This window comes from Lepisosteus oculatus, chromosome 8 (assembly GCF_040954835.1).
Source record: "Lepisosteus oculatus isolate fLepOcu1 chromosome 8, fLepOcu1.hap2, whole genome shotgun sequence".
Taxonomy (NCBI): Eukaryota; Metazoa; Chordata; class Actinopteri; order Semionotiformes; family Lepisosteidae; genus Lepisosteus; species Lepisosteus oculatus.
In genome coordinates this window covers 9,948,515-9,966,617 of record NC_090703.1, presented here as the reverse complement: position 1 = coordinate 9,966,617, position 18,103 = coordinate 9,948,515, and the positions used below count along the sequence as shown (strand labels likewise).

At 46.2% G+C, this 18,103-nt stretch overlaps 2 protein-coding genes across 2 annotated transcripts; both read left to right on the top strand.

The window, feature by feature from the left end:
* Positions 1 to 209: 209 nt before the first annotated feature.
* ap5m1 (adaptor related protein complex 5 subunit mu 1) lies at positions 210 to 6,129 on the top strand. The gene is made up of 8 exons (XM_006632218.3): positions 210 to 1,097; positions 1,611 to 2,268; positions 2,806 to 3,033; positions 3,708 to 3,847; positions 3,976 to 4,061; positions 4,230 to 4,342; positions 4,789 to 4,885; positions 5,379 to 6,129. The coding sequence occupies exons 1-8, from the start codon at positions 1,030 to 1,032 to the stop codon at positions 5,459 to 5,461; spliced, it is 1,473 nt and encodes a 490-aa protein (XP_006632281.2). The 5' UTR covers positions 210 to 1,029; the 3' UTR covers positions 5,462 to 6,129.
* A 4,434-nt stretch (positions 6,130 to 10,563) lies between these two features.
* naa30 (N-alpha-acetyltransferase 30, NatC catalytic subunit) lies at positions 10,564 to 17,755 on the top strand. Its single transcript, XM_006632378.3, has 4 exons — positions 10,564 to 11,651; positions 15,295 to 15,418; positions 15,571 to 15,626; positions 16,156 to 17,755. The coding sequence occupies exons 1-4, from the start codon at positions 10,773 to 10,775 to the stop codon at positions 16,291 to 16,293; spliced, it is 1,197 nt and encodes a 398-aa protein (XP_006632441.1). The 5' UTR covers positions 10,564 to 10,772; the 3' UTR covers positions 16,294 to 17,755.
* The last annotated feature ends 348 nt before the right edge of the window (positions 17,756 to 18,103 follow it).

Genomic DNA, 18,103 nt, shown 5'->3' with positions numbered 1-18,103 from the left:
CGTGGAGCTGGGCGTTGGGAAGTAGCGTGGGACTGCTCTGGAAAAAAAACCCAATAACCTGTGTCAGAATTATCTGGAGACCGGAATGATTAAAAAATGAGAAATTAGCGATTCATTTTAGGTTTCAGTTATTTTTTAAGTCATTGAATGTATGACCTTGTGAACCTCGTGATTCCCTTCAGTTTTCTCAATTCGTTTTATTTCTCCAGGAAACAAGTCTGTGTACCGTTAAATAAAATATTTCGTTTTAAAGCATTTTTGTTTTAATGATGAGATCAGGTACAGGTGTTCCGACCGTGCTTTTAAGGTATATGAACAGCTAAATGCATATCAGATGGCATGCATTAAGCTGTTGAAACTGCTAGTTTATTGCATTATGGTGGTTCTCTACAAATAGGAAGGAGACACACCCACATGATCCGATAAGTAACGTTTATACTGAGCACCCAATTTCTAGCCGAAAGTACAAACGCTGTTTGGCTTGCTGGAGCGCGTGCCCGACATAGGGGGGCGGAGCCTAGCGCTCACGAGTTGCAGCGCGCAGGCGTGTCAGCACGTGTTCCCTTGAGCAGGAAGTAGTTGTGTTGTAAACGCAAGAGGTTAGAGTTTTGATTTTTAATTTTGAACAGTAACGTGAAACAGCACTTTATTTTGTATCCGTTTCCTTTAACAGCGGTCAGCATACACATGGACTGGGAGAGCTGTTCTCAAACATTTTTATTGCTAATTGCAAGATTAGTCTGTGCACTTCTTTGTAGAAAAAAATGTATCGAACAGTTGCTGTAGATGGATCGATAATCGTCTTATTTTTTCACAGTAACGTGCGACCGATTCGTTGTTTTGATACACATAATTGTTAACTTTATTTAGACGAGTGTCAGTCGCACTGGAGCTGGAGTGACGAGTGAAAACGAAATGGGAGGCATGTAGCTAATCTTGCGCACACTGGATTACTCGACTGGGCGTAAGAAGATCGAGTAAAAGTCAGCATTTGTACACATTTACAATAAAGGCACGGAAGGAGGTAAAATGAGTATTCGGGCTTTGTGGATCATCAGCCACTGCAAAGGAGAGCCTGGGACAGTACGGTTCTCAAAGTAAGTGACCTCGCTTACTGTTTTCATTACTGCACCTCAAACCCATGAATATACCTAAAAGACGTGTTTTTTTTATTAATAACCAATAAAGAAGTCCTGCACAAGTGTCAGTTGTGATGTTTTTATATGGGCCATTAGTTTCACTCTCACACGACACATGATTGAGAGTTTGTAAGTCAGGTGGTTTTCCGCTGGGGCGACTTTAAAACGCGAACTGCGCCAGCCGGAGCCAGCGCGTCTGCAGCCGCACTCGATCAGCAGTGATGGGGAAAAAGAAGCCGCAGCCAGCTGAGACCTTTCAAGTTCTCATCCCTCCTGTTTCAGGGTAGTACATAGCGCTTTCCCCAGCAGAAAGTTCAGAATGGCCTGGTTCCGCGAGTTTACATTCCATCAGAAAAGTGCTAATAAACTGCCCAGCGTAAAGAAAAGTGCAGCTGTATACACAACTCTAACTGCGCTTTCCGTGTGCTGGCTGACCGCCCCTCTCTCAGTGTGTTGCCGTGGGTCTTACAGGCGGTACCCGACGGTCGAGAGACGTGCCCGGGAGATGGCCGGGGCGAAGTATGTGGCTGTCCCCGAGGACGCGGCTGTGCTGCACCCCCTGTTGACAGAGCTGGCACTGACGGACCCCGAAAAGCCCTTTGTGGCTGCTCGGGACGACTGCGCCCGCCCCCAGCGTTCCCCAGCCCTGGAGCTGCGTCTGGAGGGCCGGGAGGGCGGCGCTCTGTGGCCCCTGCTGGCCGTCACCCAGGGGGGGTTGATCTTGGCCTGCCTGCCCCTGGTGGATGCCCCCCCTGAGCCTCGGCCCCCGCTACCCAGCCTGGCCTCTGTGTCCCAGGCCCTCTCGCTGCTGGCGGGGCTGCAGGCTTTCCTGTGTGGGCCGGGGGGAAAGGCTGAAGCGGACCTCCTTGCCTCGCGTCTGGCCATCTTGCCCGCTGTGGTCCTGCAAGTCTGCCCCCTGGGGACCCCTCTGGATACCCCCCAGGCGGGTCTGCCACCAGCCCCCTCGCCGCCAGCCGCCGGGGCTCAGAAGCAGCCGGCCTGGAAGCCAGGCGGGCATCGCGGGCGAGCCACGGTCAACGTGGCGCTGAGCGAGCACGTGCGCTCCATGCAGTACGGTAGCCGCACCAAGCAGGACCTCTGGGACGTCTTTGGCACGGTCACCTGCAAGGTGAGCCCCGGGGTGCAGGGGTTAGGACTGGGAGAGGGAAGGCGTCCGGCGTCCCTCTCCGTTCCCACACTACGACCAAACCAGAAGAGCTCCCCTGTGGCCTTACCATAAAAAGGCAAAGTAAGGCTTTAGTTCTTAACAACTGCTGCTCAGATATGCCCAAACAGGCTTCTTATAATAATAACAACTTGATTTTATATAGCGCCTTTAAAGGTGGCTTCTCAAGGCGCTTTACAGAATGACAACAACAATGCAAAAATACACAAGATATGCACAATGAGAATACACAATGGGTGGAGACAGTAGATGGGAGAACTACAGTAGGAGCAGAGGGGTAAAGAACAGAACCAGTTAAGTAAAGGCTTTTCTACAGAAGAAGGTTTTTCCTTGATTCTTCATGATTATCAGCTTCTGGGGCTTGATAAATGCATTATGCCCGTGATCATCTGCAGGCGCTTGAAAGCTTTCTGTTCTGAGCAGCGCAGAGATGCTGCCGTCTCTCACACCAGAGTGTGCTCTCTCCCGCTGCTGTGTCAGTGTGAGCTGGAAGGGGTGCTGCCGAACGTGACCGTCACCCTCAGTTTGCCGCCGAACGGCTCCCCGCTGCAGGACGTGCTGGTCCACCCCTGCGTGACCTCCCTGGACTCCAGCGTCCTGACCGCCAGCAGCGTGGACGACGGCGACGGCTCGGCTTTCTCCGGCCCCTACAAGTTCCCCTTCTCCCCGCCGCTGGAGCCTTTCTGCCTCTGCAGCTACACGTCGCAGGTACGCAGGGGTACACACTCACAGACTGGCCTCCCGGGCGGATGAGGCCGTAAGCACGGATACCCTGCCTGGGCCTGACCTGCCTACAGACGGGCCCGGGCAGAGGCAGAGCATGCCAGATCACAAACAGGGCTGCAAACCGGAGGAGGCCCTTCGGTTTGGTAGTTAGCAGCCAATTGATCCAAGGACCTCATCCAGCCTTGCAAAAAGCCAGGGAATCGGCTTCATCCACGTGGCTGTCGACACACATTATATTTTGCAGCTGTTGGGAGAAATTTTCCCGCTTCCCCTTAAAAGACTGTCAGGAGTCTGTCTCAGAGGGAGGGAGTGAAACACACAGAGATGCTTGGTGCATTTTTCTCAAATAAATTAAACTAGAACAGTCCTAAAATATTTTTCTGGGATCTTTCACGCTTCCCTGTGCTTCTCAGATTGGCAGCATTCCAGAATCACCTACCTCTTCCTCTTCCTTATTTGCCGAAGATGGCTTCTTTTAACACAATTGGTTGCTAAGTTTCATAGCACACCAGTCACTTTGTAACACAGTATAGGATTGTGTAGAGACCTCTCAACACGGCCTTTGAATGGTAGAGGCAGGAATTCAAAGCCAGTGCGCCCTCAGGCAGCTGGTCCTCATCTCCCTGTGACCTCTTTCTTTTGCTGCCTGTGCTCAGGTGCCTGTGCCGCCCATCCTGGGGTCCTATCAGCTGAAGGAGGAGGAGCACCAGTTGAAGGTGACCGTCAGCCTGAAGTTGCACGAAAGTGTGAAGAACAGCTTTGAGTACTGCGAGGCACACCTGCCCTTCTTCAACAGGTAATATACCCCGTCCCTGATGTACAATACACCGTTTCTGTTTTAAAGCCTGCTGATGCTTTCTGTCTGCTGTTGAGACAACTGGTCAGAAGTAACCTGGACAAACGGCCGGTGTGATTTCTCACCAGGGGTCAGCTGACCAACGTGGACGTGCGTGTGAGCTCAGGCCAGCTGGAGGTATCTCGAGAGAAGGGCCTTCTGGTTTGGGTGCTGGGTAGGTGCAGAGGGTGTCGTTTTTATTACTCTTCTATAGCTTTGTGTGCACCGATTTCAGGGATGGCCATAGACAGCTATCTGAGGCATCTTCCCATCTGCTTCCAGTGTTCCTTTAAGGATGTAAAAAAAAAACAACGTTTGTTTCTTTCTTCCTCTCTCCCCTAAGGTCAGAAGTTCCCCAGGTCCTTAGAGGTCTCCCTGGGAGGCACTGTGAGTTTCTCTGGGCAGGCGCAAGGGCCTGTTGAGCCTCTCTGCACAGCACTCACTGCGTACATCAAGGTGATTGTGCACACAGGGTTCTGGTTTAAAACAAGGCGCATTTTCCAGGTTGAGTGCTTGTACCTCATCTGGTGTCAAATATTGACTCATAATGATTGAGAATGGTATTAGTTTTTACTGGGAAAATGAAATATAAAGGATGAAGCAGGTGATTTGTGTTAAATTATCTTGATGTGGAGGTGTGAATTTCATATCAAGATATAGTGTATATTATACTACATATAAAATATAGTGATTATTTTTATTCCCAGACATGAGTTGATATTTGGTTCTTTAACCTGATCTGTGTGCAGACTTCCTTGTAATGGTGTTTTGGATTTCATTGTATACAGATGTGTGATACTGGCCTGTTACATTTTTTCAATTTGTCATTGAAAGTTCACGTTATTCTCAGCTGTGCTGTCATTAGTGCTGTGTGACAGAGTCAGTGTGTGTCTGTTTTGCAGCTGTATTTCAGAGTCCCTGACCTGACTCTTTCTGGATGCTCGGTGGACCAGCACTCCGTGCAGGTGTACTCCTCCGCCAAGCCACGCATCAGCACCTGTGAGTGTTAATACATACATGGCATCGGCACACTTAACTGGTAAAAACATTTAGGTCTTCAAGTCACAAAGTGTGTCATTGGTCAGATTAAATTGTGAGACTTGAATATACATATGCACACTGACAGCGCCTATTCTAATGCACTCACTATTGCTCAAAGGTTTCAAACCTATAAACCATGTTTCTATTCACCACACACAAGCATTAATACATTCACTGTACTTGTTTGCTTTTTGCTGCTCTTTACTTATTTGCATGCAGAGGTTCAGTCTGCTGTTGGTTGGAAACATATCTCATAAAGGTACTTCACTGAAGCAGACATCATGCTACTCCGGCATGCACTTTGTTCTGTAGAAACTGGGCAGTGTCCCTCAGATTTAGAGCTTTGGAAATAGGCCCTGACCCCTAGTGGTGGGTTTTAGAAAATGTTCTTGGGTATTGTCTAATGCTGTTACCTATAGGGAGCTGACATCATCATTCCCTATTTCTGCAGCCCGAGAGCTTGTGTCCTCAGAGTATTACATCTGGAACTCTACTGGGGATGCCCCTGTTTCCTCTGGACTCATGATGCTGTAACTAGGTGTGGACGAGAGAGTGGAGCTCTGATACTGGAGTCTCTACAAGCTACGCTTCAGGCACTGTCCCGTTTGTCCTTCACAAGACACGGCCGTCAGTGGAGAAAGGAAACAGAACAACAAATTGAATGTTTTGTATCAAAAAGAAAATAGCACTTTTGTAGGAAAGAGAGAAACAATTCAAGGCATTGAAGATGACTTAATTATTCAGTCTGCAAATGTAATTTTTGTTCTGCCCCTTCAGTATGGCAGTGCTGAGATTTGGGCATGCTTGACTAATTTCAGGTTGACCCTGTGATTTTTCTGAGCCCTCGGACTCTGAACCACTGCCACCTGTTGAGGTCAAACAGCCGTATTCTCGGCTGAATGGTTCCTGACTTTCTCTGGGCTAAATGGGAAGGTGTTTCTATTAATTAGCCCTTAACCACTTTACAAGGAGCCAGAAGAAATACAGATTCTACCTGAGTGGACGTCTTTTGCTTGTGCACAACTGCAAGCTTTGAAGTGCAGTTCAGTGCTGATTTGCAACTTGTAAACATAGGACTAACAAATGCAATAAACAACTTTGTTGTTGCACTGCTTGGGGAATATCCAACTTTGTTTTGTTGTTGGACCACTTGGTGGTTTTTCTTGCACTCTTCATTTGTGTAATAAATAGTTCACAAGTAACCACAGACCTTGACATTCTTCATTTTGCGTGAAATATTGAAGTTGGATGTGAAAGGTGACCATCAGTACTTGATGACAGTTTCCCATTAGCTCTGTGTCGAGCTGGGGGTGGGCTCTCAGCACGGCCATGACTCTTTAATGGGGGGGGGCGGGGGGTTGTCACTGCCCCTCCATCAGCTGGATAATTAAAGGCAAGGGCTCCGCCAGTCTGAGCAGTGACAGTCCGAGAGCTTTAGCTGTGTGAATGGGGGCTCTCAAGGCAGCACCACAATGAGCAGCGCAGTGAACTGGCAGCTCCCTCCGTCTGCCTCGGCTCTCTGTCTGTCAGCCGGCCGCCAGGCTGCCTCTTCAGACAGGGCTGCCCCCTGCTCAGAGAGGGGCACTCCAGCTTAAACTCTAGGGCTGTTGATTTTTCTCATGGATTTCTCCTTCCCTTGCTGGGCTCCTGAATAGCTAATTGCTGCGACAGATCTAACGAGGGTCTGAGTACTCGGGCTCTTATAGAAAGCAGGGGTGGGGGCTCCAGTAAAATACCAAAGGGAGAGGGAGGCATTGTGCTGGGTCTTACAGCCCTCATCCTTTCTTGGTGCTGTGTTTTAAAATCCTAAGTTATAAACTCTAGTTTACTGTCTAATAACTCTCTTTTTAACAGTGGTATTAAGTATATCTTTTAGAGGGCCATACTTATAGAGGATCCATGTGTCTCCAACTCCAGGCTGCCCTGGTCAGCTGAGAGGGACGGGACTTGTCCTCCAGGTCTCTTGGTGTGGCTTTGTTGTCTGTGTTGTGTTGAGACATCCACTATCCCCCCTTCTGTTCCAATCCCTCCTGGCAGTGAGTGACCTCTGACCTTCTGCTTTTCTTTTTTTATTCATCTCTTTCCACTCTTGATTTCTATTGGTAAAATCAAGTAGGCATTCCAGTGTCATAAAATACCGGGCGATGTTTCTAATAACTAACCATAGCATTCATAATTGCATCTTCATCCCTGCTGTCTCCTTCTCTGTGACTTCTTTCTGTGCTTATCAGGCTCTGTGCCTCTCCTGGGGGTAACACCTCACTCTAGACCAGCAGCAGGGACAGTCCTCTTTTCTATCACAAGGCCTTCACATACCCTTGAAGGCTTCCATAGCCGTAGTGAACAATTACCAATAGTCTCAAGCTCCAGAAAGTAATTTCAGTAGAGGAGCCAATGGAGCTTAAGGAATACTAACACAGGGCAGTGTGGCAGGAACATGGCACAGGTAAGATAAAAGATGGAAGAGCCTGTGTTCAATCTCCACTGCAGTCAGTCTCCTGAGAGAATGCTTTTTTCTAGTCTCTCGCTAGCCTCCTTGGGCCCCACACTGATAGAGGCACCACATTCTCATGTGGATTTCGACTCAGGGGCTGACCCTGACTAATGTTCTGTCAGTTGGGACCAATTGCTCACACAACCTCTGCATGTATTTATGGGAGACCATGGAACAACAGCAACTGTAGGCTCTGAGCTTCTTTTATGGCTTAAGGAAGCCAGAAAGGCATAACCTCTGAAGTCTGGCACAGGCTGGAAAGCATTGTTATGACATGACACCCCAATACACAGGACTACCTGCAGGAAATGTGCTATGGCCAATTAGTTGATGATTGGAACGCCTTCTTAGGCTTAAAGGTCTTGGTCTTTAAGGGCCTTTGGGTGACTCCTTTAAACTCCATACCTACTAATACATTCCTTTTTATATACTTATAGAGAAAAAAAAATCTATGAAAGGAAACTGTCATTTGCCATGTTGCATTGTTAGTTGGGTTCATCGTTATTCTGCAAGCACTCAACCACAATCCCACAGGTGTGTCGGGGGATAACAAAGCAGCAAGCACGGCTTTAGTCTCTGTACAGAACCCAGCAGAGCGCACATATCTGCACAAGCAGGACACGCCATTACCAAGTCAGTCAATATTTAAGAGTCTGAAGCACTCAGTGCGTCCGCCCCTCTCCAGCACATTAGGAGTGGAAATTGATTCCAGAGAAAGAGGACAGTGGATTCTCCGGGTAAACTGAATAGGGAGCAACTATCCAACTGGAGAGACCTGCACAGACGGCAGGCCGTGTAACCGATAAAACTTTGCACACAATTAGCATGAGGCAACTGAGCTGGAGAGAAAACAAACCGCTTTCGCACGGAACAGTGGGCTGGGCAACAGGAATGTGCCGGCACAGCTGGCACAGAGCAGGTCTCTCTGCATCTTTAAAGAGCAACACAACACTGGCAATGTCATGTCATTCAGATGACATGCGGGATCAGACATCTTGCAGAGCTGTTGCATTAACGACAGAGCATTATCTGTATTTGCCTGGCCTCTCCTCCAGCAGAGCACTATCTATATTTGTCTAGTCCCTCCTGATGTTTTCTTTTGACACAAAGGCGCCCTGGATTCATTTTTAGTCCTGTATCCATCAAGCAGTGTATTTGAACCCAAGCACTAGCTGTTAAAAAAGGGAGTGACCGAAGATAATGGATAACAGCAGCTCTTGCTAGGACTAAAAATACACAACATGGAAGGGTAAAGTGATTCCAAAAGCCAATAGATTTGTATTACAGTCAATGGAGGGACAGCCAACAACATGGAAATGTTCTGAATAAATGCTTTCTCTGTAAGGTCCACTGTCGTCGGGACAGGGGGAATTAAATATGAATTTAACATTAAAAGCATTGACATGCACTACAGGCTAGTTCTCCAAATTGAACATGGCTTGTGCTGTGAGAAGGAACAGTCATTTGGACAGAATAATGCTTTCAGTGTAGTGAAGTAATGTGTAGAATGCTTGTGCAATTTTGTTAGGTTTACTACTGGAGCAACAACAAATACTACGCAGAGCGAAGTCTCTGGCCTGTACTGCCCTCTGCTGGAATCTTTCTTCCCATTATAAAAACTGTACTGGACTTTTCTCTAGAGATAGGCTGGCCAACTAGAGCAGTTTACCTATCTGAATGGATCCTTTCCTTTTTCCAGTTCTAAAGATCCACAACAAAGATTTCACCTGGGGTGAATCTGATCTCTTAATTTGAGCTGGAGAACCTTAAAGCCAATTTAACAGCTCTCAACTGAGCCTGTGCCAAGGACATAGAATGGGTGTTATAGGATCCTTTTGGACATACTGAAGCCTGTTGTTTAGAGTAGATGCCCTCTTACAGCAGTCAAATCCCGAAGTCACAAAGTGTGTGTAAACACTTCAGCGCCAGATAGACTTAGCAAGGCCCTACACACTTGGAAAAAAATGTACCCTTCTGATGTGTCCAATGACAGTCCAGGGACAAAGATGACAGCAAACAAACTTATATAATTGGCTCCATTTCCTTCTAAGGTCTACGTAGATGGTTTTAAAATGGGCAGACACACCTGAAGCAGAGCAAGAGAACCCAAACCAGTCCCCTCACCCCCGTTTTTACTCAGAGCGAGAGGCATTTGAAAAGTTCTGGGTCCGCAGGACCCATCCCCAGATGCTGCTCTTTCTCCGCAGCATGTGTGACAGTGTAGACAGCATCTCGGATTATTTTGAGAAACAGCACGTCTTTCCACGTGATATACCAGAGGATATGCTCTGACTGACCACAAGAAACAAGGGCCTCTACTATACTCACTGGCACAAAGGACAGCACCTGATTCATGTATAATAGGTTGCAGATGTTGATCCTGAGTGCAAGACGTCTTACAAAATAAGGGGGTGCAGTCCCATCCCGTTGTTAATACTGTAGCTAGTTAGCACAGAGACCACCAAGATCCTTCTGGAATGTTCCTGGTGACTCAGCACTTTGTTAAACTGGAATGTGTTGCACTACCACATCTAGACTTGGGATATAGTTTGCTATGCCAGAATAGAGGAAGGTATTTGTGCTGTGAAATCTCTTTAATTGTACAGAATAATCCAGCTGGTAAGAATCTGTCGTCTGTTTTATTCTCTAGAATTGTTTGCGAGTACATTTATCTTTATGCATGAGTATACATAGCATGCATACATTGTAAACCAAACTGGAATCACATGTCCACTGTACAGCTCGCTTAAAACAAGTAAAGGAGGATTCCCTAAACTTGTCATTTATATAAACTTTCCTATTTTCTCATTTAGTGCGCTGACCAAAAGGATCTGTCTTTCGTGATTCTGCTTCGGCCCCAGTCTTCCTAGCGCTCTAAACGATAATAAAGTTAATATGAAACATAAAGCTTCATATTTACTCAATGCAATATTTTAACAGCATTCTTTAAAATAAAAATATGAAACTGTTAATTTTAATGTAAATTAGGCTGATCGCTTCTTAATCTCAATAATATATGTTGAACACATAACCGATCTAACTCGGCTTCCGCCGAATCGATCTACAGGCTATATTCGCGAAATCATGGTTCCCACGAGTGTCGTAAAGTGTCTCCTCCTCTTTCTTGGTGTCGTACTGACAGTCGTTCCACTTTCCGGCAGCGGGGAGCAGGAAAGCCGAGGAGAGAGTGACGGGTAACGACCAGAGGAGACCTGAGGGAGAAGACTCAAAACTCGCATATTTTAATCGTTATTCCCGGGGGGGATTGGTATTGCTTTTACCTGCCCCTGACCAACAGGATCTCTCTTTCGTGATTCTTCTTCGTCCCCATTTTTCCCTGAATGAAGTGGGATGGCTGAGGTGCCGCCTGGGCCTAGCGCGCTGCCTGCATCCCCGGCCGAGATTATTCCCTTCCCCGGGGTTGGGTGCGCCATACCCGGGGAAGGGGGGGAACGTGGCTGTGGACGAGGAGACGCAGCGATCCCCGGGGTTGGACAGCAGCAACAAGTAAGTGAAGGGAAAGGGACGAGCAAGGCAACTCAGAACCACCTGTACTCTCACCCGGCGGTTCACCACTTCCATACTCAGACACAGCAGCAGCAACAACTCAACGGCTTAATAAACGCCGCGGAGGACGGCCTCGCCTGCACTCACCACAGCCGCCTCCATAGTCATCACCATCACCCGGCTCACAGGCCGTCTGACAGCCCGGGGGCGCTCACCGAGCACCGCGACGGCACCGGCGGGGCTCGGGCTGGCGCCCAGGAGGGCAGCAATTTCGGCGACATCAACAACAGCGGCTGCCAAGGGCAGCACTGCCCGCCGCAAAACCACTCGTACTCGAACAACAACCACAGCATGAACAGCATGCTGACCCTGTCGGAGGAGGCGAGCTGGAGAGGCGACCGCGCCAGGACTGAGCCCCGGCCTTCCCCTGCCGACCCCCCGGCCGTGGCAGGCCTCGGGACTCCAGGGGCTGGCGTGGAGCTGGAGGCCGCTCTGGACGGCTCTTACACCGTGGAGGCAGCGGTGTCGGAGATGGCGAGGGTGGTTCTGAATAGCTCTGGCGGAGAACAGGGGGAGGATGAGGAGCCGATCCAGTACGTGCGCTATGAGTCTGAGCTGCAGATGCCGGACATTATGAGGCTGATCACTAAGGACTTGTCGGAGCCCTACTCCATTTACACCTACAGGTACTTCATCCACAACTGGCCTAAGCTCTGCTTTCTGGTACGTACACTGCCATTTTACTGGTGAAGTGGTGTGTTGTGCGGCTTTGGGGTGGGTTGTGGGATATTAGCTGCATGAGTTGGGGTTCAGATCCCTGTAGCAGAGCTCTGCACACACTTTGTCGCTGTGGCTAAACTAATAAATGGACGTTGAAGGTCCATGTATTGTCTAATTGAATTGCTCATTTTAATTAAAGTCTTTTGTTACTCTGACATAGCATTTTATGAGCTTTTACTGGAATATCACTTCACTCGTATCGGTATGGTAATAAAATACTTCCATTTTTGTCCAAGTGGTGGGTAATACCGAGATGATTTCCAAAACCTCGCTCTGACACTGAAGGAACTGTCGTTTCGACTCCTCTAACTGGGGCTTTTAGTTGTATGATGTTTTAATATTTCCTCTTATCCTCTCATACTCTTAGACTTTTTTGGGCGAAAGCGCCAAGCATATTTGATATTTAATTTTAAAGTTATTAATTACTTTGTAATTGACTAAATTATGATGTGAGAAACTTGAACCATAGGGCAGAGAGGGTAGAACTGAGGCTAAAAAAAGTATCACAGATTACTGTTACAAGGTGGCAGTCAGATTATGATGTTTTATAAGCTTTTACCATTTTTAGTAGGTATCAAAATGGTTTGGCTGCTGTCAAACTCATTCAGACCCATGGAAAGGTAGGAACAGCCCTGAACAGAAAAGTTTAATGTGATGAGACCACGTTTTCCATTACCCTCTCTGTTAATAATGCAGTTGTTTCTTTGCAACCAACTGATAAGTGCTAAACTAAAACAGAAGCAAACAAACCCCGGCAAACTGACTGTGTGATAACAGGAGATGAAACTGTAGATTGAAAGATTTATTAATAAGACTGATGTTTAAGCGTGTTTGGAGATAGTGAATTCATCTCTAATGGATATGGGAAATGTGTATAATGGACATGGTGCTGCACGGGAGAAGGCTCTGTCACCAGGTGTGGAGTCTGGTGTTTTATGAGGAAGAAGGCCAAAATCAAGGACATCAGGTGGCTGTTAAGTAGCAGGGAGGCCTAGTCATCTTATCTTAACAGGTGTCAAAACAGAAAACTTCAAATCAGTTTTTCGGACTCATTTAAGATGTTAGTAACAAATGTACAAGTTCGTACCAAGTAGGGGTGCGGTACTAGGTCTCAATTTAACTACGAACTCTCTTACTAAAGTCCCATCAACAGCAGGAACTGGGAAAGCAGAAGGGGTGTGGTTGTCATAACTACATGAGTTGAGGGCAGTAACTGGTTCTTTAATATTGCTATGAATAAATTGCATGAATGGGTTACTTTGCTCAGCAGAGGTATTGGCTAGTTCCAACATTTTATATTTTACTGATAGTGGATAAGGTGACTGAAGTATTACTGTGATCCTGGGTCTGGCTGCCTTAAGAGTATGTTTGTGTTCCCACTGATGTTGTGCATGAACTGTCAGCCCATAGAAGGCTTATTTCTTTAAGCAATATTTTTTTTGTTTAAAGTTCTTTATGCTTCCAAGTGAATGGACTGTGCTCGGCACTAGACCTGCATGCAGTCCTTTTGCCCTGCCTTAACATTGCAAAATAATCTGCACAGCACCGTGTTTGTAAATTGTGTATTATATCTTCTTTAAAAATCACACCCTGAAGAAGGAAAGGGTGTTACACCAATTTCCTGCTACATCAGGATCTCAATTAAGGGAGCTTTCATTTCAGATAGTTTCTTCCTTGCTTCAGGTTAAATTATGCTTTTTTTTTTGCTTTGAATATCCATTTCAGCATTTTCTTTACTCAAACTGATTATTGCAAGTATTATGCAGCTTGCATTGAGTATCATTATGTGCCTAGTATAAGACTGAGCACATCCTTTGAAATGATATATGGTGGAATGATGAGGTTAATTTGAGGGAGGGCGTGTAGCCTAGGGCAGGAAAGACAGGTTTTTCTTAGCAAATTCAGTTCATGCTGCTGACAGAAATGGTCTTACTTTACAATATGTGAAGCTAAGGAAATATTTTCATGCTTTTAAAGACTGTAATGTTTGGTCTTTTGAAATCTTTGGATTTATCATTTTTTTAATTTCTTGTACAAGCATGTAGATTTAGAAAAATTGGGCAGAGTTTATCATTCTTCTTGCAGTAGGTCTAGGAACAGTGCCCTTATCTGTAATGCTGACGCATGACCTTAGTGCTGGCTCTCTTTGAAACTTGATGGCTTTTGTTGTCAGTGAATACTAATGTGATTCATAGGACATTGGCTTGAGATGGTGACTCAACAGGTAAAGACACTAATATGCAACTGGGGAATGTTTTATTGTTACTTGAAATTGAAAATTGCTTGAATGCCTTCTCACAATGAAACTTCTGTTTGAAGGATATCATTTCTATCAAGGTTTTATGATGAAGCTTAATTATTGCTCATAAAGTAACAGCTGATGGAGTGCTCATTGATAAAGTAGATCAAGTCGGGGTAAAGTCAGGTGTGGGCCAGTGCGTGTCTTGATATTCCTAACTGTGGAAAAACACAGTCTGAAGTGACCTGCTGTTGGCTCCTGGTCAGGGTTGAGTGACTTTGCCCAAATTCTAGACTTCTTTAAAACGCTGGCTGTTCATAACATCTGTTCATAAAGGTTGCTGTGTGGAAAGTGAAGTGTTTTTTTCCCTTCATTTCTCAAGTTGTAAACAACCATGTTGGCAGAGAAAAGAGCTGTAGCTTTCTGCTTCAGAGCCTGCTTACTACAGCCCCTGCCTGTCTGAGTGAGCACCCCACTGAGCAGGCTCTGGGAATAAACCTGGGAGAGGCAGGTTCTCGTGCAGAGTGCTGCAGGTCAGACCAGCACATGCCTTATACACGCAGTATCCACAGTGTCCACGTGCTGCTGGAGACATGGCATCTGTATGTTGGTTCTGGGTCCTAATGCAGGGTAATGACACTACTGGGCAATGAAGAGGCTGTTTCTTACACGTATGTGGCTTCACAGGTTTCTTCTAGAAAGCTCAGTGAGAAGGTCTGATTTTGAGTCTGCCAAGATTCATGCACTGTCTGTGGAGCTTTCCCCCAAGGAAAGTGGATTGCTGATAATCCAATGTTTTACTCCGAAAATGAATCTTGATTTTTCTCTCTTGTGCCAGCCTTGCTTGCTTGACTAAAACACAGGAAGGTAGGATAGTGTTCAGAAGAGAAGCAGTTATGCCTCCTGCCCAGGTGGGCTCAGGCCTTGGAGGCACATTCACTAGCTCTTCCCTCCAAGAGCTGTTACGTTGAATCATATTCATTAGTTTCCCTGGTGGAGGCCGAAAGTCTTTGGTTGCCATTGTATATACATTTCATCTCCATAGCATTTCATTGTATAGTATGTATTTAGGAATATCTTTTCCACTTCCTGGTGCTTATGCATAACAGCTCAAGAAGAAGTCCAAAGGAATGAGCCCCGACAATGACTGCTTTCCCATGTCAGTGTTGATCGAGAGATAGCAGTCCCCGATCCCTGTTCACCTCAGCAGTGGCTTAGTTTTTGCACTTGGGAGTCCTTTACTGTCCTTTACTGCAGACTGCAGCATGTGTGTTTAACTCTGAACTGCACTGAGCAGTGGGTGTTGTGCTGACCTGTGTGTTGCTCTGTGTTGTGTGTGTCCCGCAGGCGATGGTGAGGGAGGAGTGTGTGGGTGCCATAGTGTGCAAGCTGGACATGCACAAAAAGATGTTTCGACGGGGCTACATTGCCATGCTGGCTGTGGACTCCAAATATAGGAGGAAAGGCATCGGTAAGCATTCCCTCTGCTGGGCTGCGGGGTCAGTGGCACTTTAATTTCCTATTTGTAAGACATCTGGTGCTTTCATACCTACATCATAACCCTGCTTTGCAATCGGCCTTCTCCTTTATTCTTCTAACTTGTCAGCTGTCTGTCTCTTTCAGGTACCAACCTGGTAAAGAAGGCTATCTATGCCATGGTGGATGGGGACTGTGATGAGGTATGTGCTTTAGAAAAGAGCAGCCATTTTCAGTAAAATTACCCAAAGTAAATGGGGAGTAGATACCATTTTACAGCTAAAGGGGAAACCGTTTCATGTAAAGTGCGTGTAATCTGATGAGGAGACTGCTGAACGTGACTCCACACAGCTTTATTGTAAGAGCCAGATTCTGTTTAGTGAATGTCACAAATATTTTCCGCAAAGTGAGTTAACATCAGTGACTAAGTTATTCCCATGGTTAACCATATACGGTGGTTGATTCATGTGATGTGCATGTAATGGAGGTGATGAGCTACTTCCCACAAAGTATTGCATCAGGTTTCCAGTTTTTACATTCAAAAGTTTTCATTTTAAAGAAAAATACCTGCAATGCAGCAGTGACCTGTTTTTGTAAGGTTACGTCTTCTGTGTAGTGACGTCGCAGAGACTTGCTGTGAGGGTAGTTTGAGCAATTTTAACGTCAGGTGTTTTCTCTCTCTCTCTCTCTCCTCCCCCCCCCCAACCTTCACCTCTTTGTGCCGCTGCGCAGGTGGTGCTGGAGACGGAGATCACTAACAAGTCGGCCCTGAAATTGTATGAAAACCTGGGCTTTGTGAGGGACAAGCGGCTCTTCCGATACTATTTAAATGGGGTGGACGCTCTGCGACTCAAACTTTGGCTTCGTTAGCGGGGGCGCGCCAGCCTGGTCACGGGTTCAAGGAACAAGCTCCTTCTCAACACCACAAACAAAATGGAAACCAGTCGAACATGCAGAAACTATTAAAGAGTTTAAAGTATATATTAAAAAACAAAAGAGAGAGATTGAGTTCCGCAGGCGCCCGGGTGCAGAGGGCTTCTTGCGACCGGGGAGCCTGGGCGGTGGGCTTGTTGCGGGGGTCCGGCACGCGTCCCGTCGCACAACGAGCACGGAAACGCCGGCAGCTGCGGCCACACTGGGCCGCCTCCCACGCGTCGAACCAGTGGACTGCGGTTTTTTTTTTACAAATCATTACAGCAAGAACGGATCACACAAACAGGTATAACCACCTGCAGCGAGCGCGACATCCTGACATTTGTGGAACTTATTTTTATCGTAGTTTTTTTTCCTTGCGTCTCGTGTGTCGGAATGAGTGTGTGGGTGTATGTGTACGTATTGGTTTTTTTCTGTGTGTTGTGAGAACATGCTGGAAAGGTGCTCTGTTCTATACGGAAATCCTGCTTCGCTCGGCGGTGTGTCACTCCGGGACGAGCAGGTACACACACATGCTCGTGCATGCGCAGGTTTAAATCGTTTGAGTGGAAGCTGAAAAATAAAATTAAAGCCCATTCACACCTCTGAGGAAGGATGGACAAGTCACAAACATAGAGGCAGAATATCTCCCCCTCATCTGATGCCAGTGCATTGATTAAATTTCTGAACCTGGCCAAGATTTCTCCCCTGTGATGTTTTTTTTGGTAGACATTGTTTTTAAAAGTGATTATTTTACTGTCGAGGTACAAGTGTATTTTTAATTGCCATTAGGTGACCGGTGTATGCCAATGTAAAACAGTTGAGATGAACCTTAGTTTGAAAGTGATTCGAGTGTTGGGTTTTTCCCTAAAAACAAGTTCTGATTTAGTTTTTATTTTGCTTTACATATCAGAAGAAATAGCCATCGATAAATGTGAGCACCATTTCTAGTTGGAGTTCAAACTAGAAGTTACAGCAGAAATGGTGCAGTCTGTCCTGAGTTGACTGCTTTAAATCCTCAGACTCGGAACGCGAAACTGAAATTTGCCCTTTGAGGAAATAATGTAATTCAGAGGGGTCATCCCCAATGGGAATGAAAGGATTTTTTACCCTTTCCTCCTCCGTCTGGGTCAATTTAACGTTATTCTAAAAATGTGTTAGTCTCATCTACGAGAAAAGGCATCTCTTGGTGAGAGCTAGGCAGACCACAAAGTCTCCTCCTTTCAGATTTTCCCCAAGGGTCCTCCCCAGAGTGATCGAAGACTCCCACCCCCTCCCTTTTTGTTTTTGGTGAGTTTTGGACTTATGATCTGAAGGCAGAAACTGCCTTGGAAGGTTTTTAAGCATTTAAAGAAAAATGACAGACGTGGTGCATTTTTGGTGCATTCTCTTGCTGGCAAATAATAAAATTATGCATTTACAGCTGCTTTTGATGTATTTTTTGCTTTCTTTAATGATGCTCTTACGCACTGAATTTCTTTCTCGCTGCTCTCTGTGTATGTGTGTGCGTTTCTGTCTTCTGATGACAATGGCTGACATCTAATTCCTGTCACTCCTTTCACTCTACAAGGTAAAGTGTCACAAATACACGCTCCCTCATTAAATATAGCCTGCACAATGACCGGTGTTTGACCATGCCTAGTCAGGTCTAGTTCTGTAGTATATTAAACTCATTACCCGTCAAGTGTACAGTATAAAGTTTTGATTTGTAAGTATCTCAAATCAGATCTCGGATCAGACCAATGCACTGTTCAATTGCTGCAAGTTC